Here is an 11,007-nt window from a genome sequence, read left to right as displayed (position 1 = left end):
GGGAATGGAAGGGCCTGAAGAGCCAGAGGGAATGTGAAGATGTCTGTGGAGAGTCTTGGGGGGGGCAAGAAGGAATAAGAAGTGATCTGGTGGGGGGGGGGAGTAGAGGCATTTGGGGGTTGAAGGGTGGCTGGAGAGTGCAGGAGAAGTTGTGAAGCGGACTGGGAAGAGACTGGGAGATAGGAGGGGGAGGGAGGTGGTCCGTGGGGGTGTTTAGGGGGAAGCTGGGATGGGGCAGGTGGTTTAGAGGAGGAAGGAGCTGCTGGGAAATGCTGAGAGGGGTTGCTTGTTGGCCTGGAGCGGTGCAGCGACATGGCTGGGAGCCTCTGAGGACTGACATGGGGCTGGGAGAGGCTTCAGGGCTGCGGAAAAAGGAGCAGGCTTTGCAGCAGCATCTATGGACTGCCCTTTAGTTGTAGGATTGTCTTCCCCATTTCTTGGGGGAAGAGGGAGTCCCGGGTCAGAGGTGGTTGTGCGTGCCGCAGCTCCTGTGGCCCCAGCGGCTTGATGAGGATGCCTGGTGTGCTCCTCGGAGCCTGGGCCCCTGCGGCGAGGAGGCCCCTCTTGGGTCCGGGAGCCAAGTCAGAACTGTGCAGCAGCTTTTGTGAAATCCTTGTTTGAAATGTGATGTTTGGTTTGGAAGGGTTTTCAGAAAGCTGTACAAGTCCTTTCACCAATCCTGCGAGTTGGGAGTGATTCTTGTTACTGAGCTATGTCAATTATTGCAATGCACAAGAGTATGTAAAGGAAGTGGGTACTAAAGGTCCTTTTGCTCTGATGGAGATGAAGTTGTATTTATGTTTGCGACATCTTGCTTTGCAGTAATTTATTTCTTCATAGGAGTGTTGATAGCTTCACATAGCTGTAGGTAGGGGTAATGTTCCCTAGAGTCATTTTCTTTTCATCAGGGTGGGGATGATTCTGGATTTGCAGAAGCTCAAATGCAAAGTCGGTGATGGATCCTGCAGTTCTTGCCCCGAAGCGCGTGGCCTCTAGTTATTTTCTTTCCCAACTGAAAGATGCCTGAAGGGACCTGAAGGCCGTATTGCTTTTGTTTAAATGCAGATATGTCGGGGAGCTCAGACGGCAGCTGCAGCCGCTCCAGCTTCGCAGGCGGCACCGCGTATCAAGAAATTTGCCATTTACAGATGGGATCCTGATAAGCCTGGGGACAAGCCCCGCATGCAGACTTACGAAGTGGATTTGAATAAGTGAGTATATCTGTTTAGGGAGAAGGTTCTTTGGCTTGCCTGGCAGGCAGATTTGTCGGGACTGTTTGTACACGCCAGTTATCTGACAGGCGATATAAGGGAAGGTGGTTAAGAAGCATTTGAGCAAACAGCTGAAGGTGTCGATGCTTTTATTGGCCTTCAGTGATTGTTAAAGCCCTGTTAGAGTGGCCATGAAGTGGTGCTTCGGTCATGTTACAGAGCAGCTTGTTGTCCGCGGTGTTGGTGAGACCAAATGTTGCTTCCAGGCAAAGGAAATCTTGCTACAACTGTGTGGGGTTATTTCCCATCACCTACCTGTTGGTTATATAGGTCCTAAGCATGACAAAACTGTATCATGCCAGCAAATGTTGTAGTAGCTGTCTCTCAACACAACAAAACGGTAACTTCATTTTGTGACTTCTTTGAGGCTTTACCCATGTCCCTGACTCATGCTGAAGACTGAAACATGTTCATGGTTTTAATATGCTCTATTTATATGGTGAATTTGGGGGTATGTTCCAAAAGAGAACCATGGTTTAAGTGTAGCTCACAGTCCCAGATCTGGGAGATAAGATAGAGGCTTTAAAAACTCTTCTCATAGTTTGCTTAATAATAAATCACTTTCATAGTTTGCGGGCCATATTAAACTTGCAGTAACTTCTTGCACGCTTTGGTGTAGCAGTCACCGGGAAAGCTCTGGCTTTTCCACAGTTCTGCAGAAGGCCGCAGTCTTTTGTGCAGTGTAGAAACCTTCGCATGAACACACATGCCTTGATTTCTTTGAGCTCCAGTTACTGCTGTGCTCTTGCCAGAGGAATTCACCTCAAGCCCATTCTGAGATCTTCAGATACGCAGCATACGCCCCTCTTCTTAAGAAGCATGTGATGGAGAGCTCAAACTTTGCTGCTTTGTGACTTGCACTGGTTAATAATTTCTGGGTGTTGCCTTGTCTGCCATATATAAGATTATTTAAGTTGTCTAAGATTGTTTGTTTTTGTGTGCGTTGCTGCCTCTGCTGTGATTAATGAGGACAGGCAGACTTGTCAAAACCTGACTTAAAAGGAGAGGACTGGTAGCAAGGCACTTGGTGAGAGTTTTTGGTTCTGGTGTCAGAACCCTCTACAGCTGAGCCAGATCTTCAGGGCATCAGCAAAAGAAATTGCTTCTCTCCCACCCTGACCCTGGGGTGAGCTGGTGTGCTGAGGCTAATGCGTTACACCGCTGATCAAGCGATATCTGTCTTGTTGTCTGGGATTAGCAAAAAAACGTGTTGTTAACTGGAGTTAAGATGAAAGTCCTTACGGGTTCTTCTTAGTGGGGTGCCAGAGAGACAGCATTGGGGCAGAGGGGAATTAGGAAGGTTCGCTGACTTTGTTCCCTGTTATAGATGTGGGCCTATGGTGCTTGACGCTCTGATCAAGATAAAAAATGAGATGGACTCCACTCTGACCTTCCGCAGATCGTGTAGGGAAGGTAAGAAGGATTTTTCAATCTGCTAAACTGAAAACTGTTCTCGAAGGGCATTTGTTGCCCAATAAAAGCTAAAGCTGATGGTGTGCATGTAGCTAGTGGAAAGCTTGGGGACAGACCCCAATGTACACTCTTCTCTTCCAGATGTTGTGTATGAAATACCTCAATGAATCAAGTAGTGAAGCAAGAGCTCATATTCACAGGTCAAATTCACATACCGCTGATGACCTATAAGTGGTGGGCTTAAAGAGCTCTGGTGGTTCCTGTTTCCATCCTAATGTTGTTCACCTTGCTGCCCTCAAGTGAGAGGCTCTGTAGGGAAAGCCAGCAAGAGAAGCTTTAACAGCAAAATTCTGAGGAGGGGGAAAAGGCGGTGAATGGGAATGAGTTGTATGGGCTGCTTCGTATAGTACCTCTGCTGAAATAACTATGGATGCAGTTGGAAGATTATGACTCCTGGGAATAGCTTCAGGAATCTTTTCTGGCCCTTCAGCCAAGAAAAATGGTTGATGAGGAAAAGGCCGTAAGGTGGTCTTAAACTGCAGACCTCCTGGCCGGTTCTCGGACAGGTACAAATCAACCAGTTTGATTAACCACATCCAGACTTTCCCGTCCAGGTGATTTTTTTCCCTGTAACAAGCCATAATTCATGGGAAATGTTGGTGTGCTGACCTTGAAATAATTGTTGTGAAAATGCAAGACAGAAGGATGCTTTTATGGAATGAGTTTTTGATCTAACTTGGTGTGTTTTTAAGTACTAGAAATTTAGGTGCAATTGTCTGATGCATAAGAATATCTTTTCCTAGAACTAAATGAAAAACACTCTTTAAAACACGGCTGTTTCCTGGAGAATCTGCATAGCATGCGGAAGCACTTTATACAGTGTGGTTTTTTTTTTTTTTTTCCCCGTGTCTGATATTTAGATAGAAAACATTGTTCCTGAGCAGAAGAAATAATTGCCCTGAATAGTTTTCTCTGAGAAACAGAAGTCAGTTTTTCAAGCTGATCCAGTCCAGTCTTGGCTTTTTCTGCCACGTAGGAAAAAATCCGAACACGTGTTCCTATTGCTTATTTATGGGCTCATCTCTGCAAACTTCAGTTGTCCTGGTTCCCCCTCTAGTTGCCTGGAAAATGCTTGGAACAGTTTCTCAGGTGGGAGGAATAACCTTGCGGAGGTGCCGGTCTCTTTATCTGACAGTTAGGAGAAGAGATGCCTAGGCAACACTTTGGGAACAGAGGAGGACTAACTCACCACTGTGAGGAGCAACAGCATTTCTGTCTGACTTGTATCAACCAGTATTTGTTAAATCCTCTGAAATTAGGGTTACATCCCTTCAACATTTGTTTTCTTTCTAATGTAATGCCTGTCATACATGTTGGTCTGATTTGGATACCCGAGCTCTTCACCTGAGTATCGTCTGTGACAATTCGGTGATGTTTTTTTCCTGTAAAAGCTAGAATGTTACCTTGCACTTTCTTTGGCTGTATCTGATCCCTGTATTACTGGGAGGTCATTAGCAGTGTCACTTAATCCATTTGTTATGCTGTATATGCGCTGTTTGTTCTGTGAATCTCTATCCTCTCATGTTTGGAGACTAATGAATTCAGTTTATGGCAGAACAATCTCCTGCTGCGGAAGGCACAGGAAGAAGTTTCTGTCTTAGGAACCTCATTTTATGTTCCCACCCTTTAGGGACACTTTTGACCGCAATTGTAGAGCTGCTGAGGGATGCGTCTGGTTCCCATGCTGTAATCTCAGTGTTAGCTGTTTCAGAGCTGTGCAGCTTTGCGTTTCAAACGTGGAACAAAGCTGAATGCGTCACAAACATACTTGATGAGATTTTTCCACAACGACCTGTGCTCTTCCCCCCGCCGCTTTAAGTAGCGCCTAAACTGACATACGATGTGAAAGCAATGAGCTGTCTGAGCCACTTGTCTTCCACTGCAGAAGCAAGTTTGGCATTCACGATGCGTTTAGACCTCAAAGAAAGAACATGGAAGTCGCTTTCTTTGTTTAAATAGCAATGCATTTAGCCCAGTGGCAACTTCAGGCGTTTTCCCTGTCACGTACAGAGGTTCTTGAAGACAGCAAAATGGAAGACAGCCTAGGGGCTAGTTTGGGGCAAAGAGGATCTATTCCCAAGTAGAATAAGAAGGTATACATCCAATGTTTTACTCTTTCTCATTTTTCTTTCTTTCTTTCTCCCTCCCCTCAGGCATCTGTGGTTCTTGTGCTATGAACATTGCTGGAGGAAACACACTGGCCTGCACCAAAAGAATTGACACTGATCTCAGCAAGATCACTAAAATCTACCCTCTCCCCCACATGTATGTGGTGAAGGATCTTGTTCCAGTGAGTATCTGCCAGTGTCAGTTTGTGACCGAGGGTCACGCCGTTCCAAATAACAAGGGGTTTGGGTTGAATCGGAAAGGAATGATGTGAAGGATGGTGACAAAAGCGATATTCCACAATTGGCATCTTAATCCTATCGACACTTTCTGGAATGGGTGGGTCTGAGCTCCGAAGCAGCAGTTAAATCTATTTGCATTTGGAGGAATGTGGCGGATTGATGTACAAGGTAACATTTGCTGTTTGAGTGACAGCAGATGATAGATCAGTGTGATGCATGTGACCTTTTTGCCTTTTGAATCTTAGGACCTGAGTAACTTCTATGCACAGTATAAATCCATTGAGCCTTACCTGAAGAAGAAGGATGAGTCGAAACAGGGCAAGGCGCAGTACCTGCAGTCCATAGAAGACCGTCAGAAACTGGTTATTGCTTCTTTTCTACCATTGAAATCCCTTCCAGATAAGACCTTGGTTAAATGCTAATGTGCAGTAGCTGTATTAGTTCATCTAATGACAGAGCTGTCTGGTGTAAAACCTGATGTGGGTGGAATCTGCTCCCTGAAACGCGATATCTTGGCGTGTCTGCATTGCTAGGGGTAACATTTGCTAATGAAATGCAGAACACAGCTGTGGTGGAGACTCTGACCTCATTTCCACGGTTTGCACTGCAAAACTGCATTTGTCTGTAAAAACATTGTGAAGGGTAGAGTCTTGTAATTATTCCAGTGGAGATAAGGCACTGTGGTTTATACCGGGATAAAGGTTGTCAAGCTCAGCACTATGCTTATCTTGTCTAGCAGAAGCATGGTTAGCAATGCTATCCTGTCCCTACTTGCTGGCTTTTACAGCCCTAAAACTAATGGCAAAAGCTAAACTCTTTTGGAGGTAAAGACGCAAGCAAGATGCTTTAATCTTGCTGTTGGTGCAGGTCTTTGGATGTCCGTCTGCGTTGTTTTGGGGGGAGTAAGCTTTTGGGGGTTTCGGTGTTGGCGGATCAAAGCTGCTTCAGAAAGCTGAAGAGCGTCGGAACCATTTGAACAGCTGGGAGATGGGCAGGTTTTAAAAAGTTTATATTGCTAGTAAGTTCTCGTCTGGATTTCCTTTGCTGCCACAGTAAGTATCATTAAATCAAGGATTTCTCTTTTTTGCCTCTGACCTGTCTTGGTGGATCCTTCAATCGCATCAGGATTCAGAGCTAGGCCTGGGCTCTGCTGCAGTCACTGCTGTGGTGCTGTCACTGACTCGGCTCAAAGTGGGCAGGCAGACTAGGTTTCGGTAAAAGGTGTAAGAGGGCTGCATACGAACAGCAAAGAGGAAGGTTGGTTGAAGGAGATTTATTGAAAACATGTAAGCTGACAGCCTGATTCTTTGCAGCGATCTTCAAAAGTTTTCCATTACAGTATTTGCTGTGAAGTTGACATCTGATGAATAGACTTGTCACGTGCCCAAGATGTCAACCGCACCGTGTGACTAGTGCGGCGACGTCTTAACAGCCCTGGGATTTTACAGTTGGAAAGAATTTCTATCCAAGGGCAAAAGACAGTTCTCCTGCACCCCTTCATAATGTTATCTGATGGGATGGGTAAACTCTACAAGGGCTCCCTTCAGATGATTTTTGTGAAGCAGTATCCTTGAAATCTTTTTTTTTTTTTTAATTAAGCAAAAACAAGTGAACTTAAAATTAGCTGTGAGTGCTATGCATGAATTTTTCTGACATTTTTTTTTCTGAAGTTTCTTTTGCTTTCAGAACAGCCTGTGTGCATGAGAAACTGTTGGATATAAGTCAATTGAAAAACTCCCGCCTTTTTCTTTAAATTCTCAATAATTCAAGGTGTTACAATTAGAAATAAGACAAGTTTAGAGCAAGAAGGTAATTCCAGCTTAACAGTCCTTTTGTAAGTCTTCCAAAGTGTATTGAAGCAGCCACTCTAACGCAGTGGGCTTGGTACAAGCTTGGAGAAGTTCTGGCATGTATCTTTTTAAACTAAACTCAGTGAGACTGTTGTCCCGAAAAGCAAAGCTCGGGAATATAGCTTAAGCCAGACTGGACTCTATTTAACTTGAAGGCTGGTCAGGAAAGCAGACTTGGGAGACCTCTGCTTTTTGAAGTTTAACTGTCTTTTGCCCAGCATAACTTTCGTGTAGGCATACATTTCTTTTCTTCAGTGGCCTTCATCTCCACAAAAGGGGCTAAAGACTCGCACCGTTGCCTGTCTGTACGTGCTCGGGGATCCCCTCACAACACATGATAAACTGCAAGTTCTTTACTTCCTCCCTAGGCTTTTTGGCAGACTTTGGTCTGTCTTCTCTTCTGTAACACTGCCTTGAATTGTTAATCAGTTACAGGCAGGTTCCTTTCCTTGTGAGCATATTGAGACAAGCTGGAAACAAGCAAGGCAGGAAAAAGGAGCAGTCCTCATGTTTTTCTTCAGTGTCTGCCTTTCTCCCTGCCATTCTAAAGAGCCTAGTTAGTATATGGGTCAAGAATGGAGTGTGTCAAGAATGGATCGTGTGTCTTGTTTCAAAAGATCCACTTACAAGAATTGCTTTCTGCAAACACCAGAAATGGTTCTTCAGCATAAGGTTTTCAGAGCTGCTCTGTTGTGTCGAGACAGTAGAAGTGAAGGTGGTGAGGGAAGCATGTGCTTGTGTAAATCCCCTTTTTAAAAGCTTTCCTCATCGATTTGCGGCGTGGCTTGACTGTGGTCTCCTGCCTTTTGCAGGACGGACTCTACGAGTGCATTCTGTGTGCCTGCTGCAGCACCAGCTGTCCCAGTTACTGGTGGAACGGGGACAAGTACTTGGGCCCTGCGGTACTGATGCAGGTAAGGATGGATCCCCTTTGTCATGTGGAACCTCCAAAAGCGGTGCACGTATGTGCAAGCACACGTGGGACAGCATTACCTAGTCCTGATCCTGGGCCAGAAGTCCTAAATTAGGTGTTGCTTTTTGTATATCATTTTGATTACAACACCTTGAAGGAGGATGTGGTGTGTCAAATGACACTGACTTTCAGGCCTACCGCTGGATGATTGACTCCAGAGATGACTACACAGAGGAACGCCTGGCACAGCTTCAGGACCCGTTTTCTCTCTACCGTTGTCACACTATCATGAACTGCACAAGGACTTGCCCTAAGGTATGTGTCCTTCCTGTGTGTTTCCCTCCTGGGGTTACCGGCATGTTTGGAAGCACCCTGACTGAAAGCTCTTTCAAAAGAGGGATGCTGACAGATGTGGTATGGAGAAGTCAGTCCTGCGTGAATGCAATCGATGATGTTTGCATTATAGGTAATATGCTTAACCTCAAAGAAGTTCTACCTTAAACCTCAGCAGTAACAACAATCTGTGATGTATTGGGCAACTTGGGTGATGCAGAAGACTGTAGCAAGCTTTCAGCACTTTGGGGGGTACCTGTTACGTGCTAAGATCCTGCCAAAAGGGCCTGTCCTGATGGTTGGTTCTCCCTGGGATTTCTAGTGAGAACTGTGCAAGCTTTTCCAAATCAAAGCTGCCTATTTCTCATCTCGCAATGACCTTGTTCCAGTTGCGGGACAAATAATCAAGCTGCATTTTCCTGCCAGCTATTCTAGTTTCTAGCCAGACTTTGGTCGCACCAGGTGACAGAGTAATATTCTTCTTGAGCTATGAAAATAATACAAAGGAAATGTTTGATTCAGCAGATCACAGACATAGGAAGAATGAGATGCTTGAGACCTGGGAATGCAGGTGTTTGTCAGAAACATTGCATGCCTATTTTGCGTATTAAAAAATGATTCACTGACTAGAGAGAACTCCCTTCTTGCGTAGGGAGCTAGTTCATGATCTGATCCATAGCTCAGCTAAAGGTGAAGATTCAATGTGAAGACTTAGCTCCTGGCTCTACGTATGAATGCCCATAATACAGTGAAATAGCACACCAAGGCTTGGGTTCTCGAGTAGGAGACACGCTTACGGATAATAACATGTTTCCAGGCTCGTGCTCTAATCCTGACTGTTGTCTTGCTCAGCTTTGAAAGACTGCCTGGGGAGCTGTGCGACAGGGCGATTTCCTGTTCGCGCTCTGTCCCGCGGCGCTGCTGCGGTAATCGTGGCGACGCCGTCACGGGGCGCTTGTGATTCCCCCTCTCATTTTGAGATTAGGCGTGTTTGGTTTGGGAGCAGTGCTGCAGGATTGATTAAGGGCTTTTGCAATGTGACTGACGCCTGCAATAATATAAAAACCTTTTTTGGAAAGCTAGGTGGTTTGTGCGTGAGGAGCATTTTTACACTGTGACTTAGCGTGCTTGGACGCTTCCCTAGTGTCCTTGAACATACAGCTTTTTTTTCCCCCCTAGTCTGAAATATAACACAAGCTCTTGTGCTGTTGCTGTGAAGCTTTTGTGAGGCACTTTCCTGCCTGCAGAGGTCATCTCCAAATACACCTAAAAGTATCGAGTTCAGTCCTGCTTGAACTTTATTAGAGTTCCTATCGCTTGACCACTAGTTCTTTTCTTTGATCCTTGGGTTGCTGATTAAAACCAGTCCTGCACAGTCGAATGGGCATTTGTCTTAAAACAGTGGGGAGTGCTTCTGCTTCAGTCTCCGGGTGGAGGCAGTAAGGTTTGCAAGAGGGTCCTCTCTGTGCGGGTATTGCCCCGGACAAGGAGTTCAAGCATTTGTGTGCTGTCACTCCAAGGCTTGATGTCCAAGCTGCGCCCGCTCCCCGCTGGCGCGGTGTGACTCTAACCCCAGTCTGGCTCGCTCTTTCCTTGTGAATTGAGGCTGGAGGACGGTGAATCTGCATCTGCGCGCCTTATCCGAGGTGTCTCTGCATACCACGATGCCCATCCTGCCTGCAGCAGGCTGTTGTTCAGAGCTGTACCCGCCAGCATTGCAAGGGAAGCCCAATATTAGGCTGGACTCCAACTTCTGAAAGTGGGTGCTGAGCACTTACTTTGCCAGCTGTTTTTAACGAGGACTGGCATCTCTGTGAGCTTGCTGTGTGTGCTGAGAGGCAAGGGAGAGGACACTCTGACATGCTGATTTCCAGAGGAACTAACTGGAGCCCTCTCTTTTAGGGTTTGAACCCTGGCAAAGCGATTGCTGAAATCAAGAAAATGATGGCAACGTACAAAGAGAAGGCGGCCACTGCGTAATGCTGTTCCCTGAGTGGAAGAGGAACACACAAATGTGCTTTACCTGGAAGGAATTCATATCTGATTTAGGAAAAGAAGGTTCCAAGGGGGAGTTTGTTTGTTTCTTTCCATGGGTTTGCATGTACAATAAATACTGTAAAGAACAAATCAGAGTTGCTACTTCATTAACAATATTGAACTAATGTCTCTCTTTGACTCTTGGGCGATGGGGTAAACTTGCAGCTAGAATCCCAAACACCTCTGGCTTGTAGTTTTGGGTGTGCTAAAACCCAGGGTTAACAAGCCAGTTAAAGGGAATACAGGTGTGCAGAGAGGCCTGTAAAGCAAAAGGCACTGAGGTGATTAGCAAGAAGAAAATGATGGAACTGGTTAGGAAAGGAGGTATGGGAGGAATGTCGCCCTGCTCTGAAATCTCTTCTAGCCTGGGTGCTTGCCAGGGAGCAAAGCAAGGCCCTGGTGCTCTGAGGGTGCAGGCACGTGGCAAAACACTGCTGGGACCAGCAGCCGCCACTGGTAAGGTCCTTGCATCCCTGCTGGGGATCCCTACTGCAGTGCAGTTGCAGTGGGAATTCCCCCTGGGAAGAGGGATTTTGATGCTTCCCTGCTGAGAAGCTTATTTTTCAAGTCCTGCAGTAGGTAAGATGAATCCAGACTGTGAAATGCAATGCTGAAGCTTTCTCTTTCCTCCGCTGTAGCGCAAGTGGTTTTAAGCTCCGGATTTGTCCAGCTTGCAATGCCGTGAGGGCCGTTCACTCCAGGATGTTGCTCCAAGCGGCTGTTTGCAGTCTTAGGGCTGTGCCCGTTAGGGGGAAAAAAACCCTCTCTGTGTTGGATTCACC

At 46.0% G+C, this 11,007-nt stretch overlaps 1 protein-coding gene across 2 annotated transcripts in view; it reads left to right on the top strand.

Annotated features, from left to right (window-relative positions):
* SDHB (succinate dehydrogenase complex iron sulfur subunit B) overlaps positions 1-10,315 on the top strand; it is a 10,855-nt gene extending 540 nt beyond the window's left edge. The window contains exons 2-8 of one of the 2 annotated variants that reach the window (XM_026082421.1): positions 1,066-1,211; positions 2,599-2,684; positions 4,898-5,034; positions 5,338-5,454; positions 7,755-7,856; positions 8,048-8,170; positions 10,091-10,315. In XM_026082421.1, coding sequence (XP_025938206.1) covers positions 1,066-1,211; positions 2,599-2,684; positions 4,898-5,034; positions 5,338-5,454; positions 7,755-7,856; positions 8,048-8,170; positions 10,091-10,168 — 789 coding nt within the window. In that variant the 3' untranslated portion in view covers positions 10,169-10,315. Of the gene's footprint in view, positions 1-1,065; positions 1,212-2,598; positions 2,685-4,897; positions 5,035-5,337; positions 5,455-7,754; positions 7,857-8,012; positions 8,171-10,090 lie in introns of those variants that run through there. The other variant, XM_026082422.1, reaches the window with a different exon arrangement.
* The last annotated feature ends 692 nt before the right edge of the window (positions 10,316-11,007 follow it).

This window comes from Apteryx rowi, unplaced genomic scaffold (genome assembly GCF_003343035.1).
Source record: "Apteryx rowi isolate R43461 unplaced genomic scaffold, aptRow1 scaffold_577, whole genome shotgun sequence".
NCBI lineage: Eukaryota > Metazoa > Chordata > Aves > Apterygiformes > Apterygidae > Apteryx > Apteryx rowi.
The sequence above is the reverse complement of the archived record's forward strand: the minus strand, read 5'-3'. Positions and strand labels throughout refer to the sequence as shown.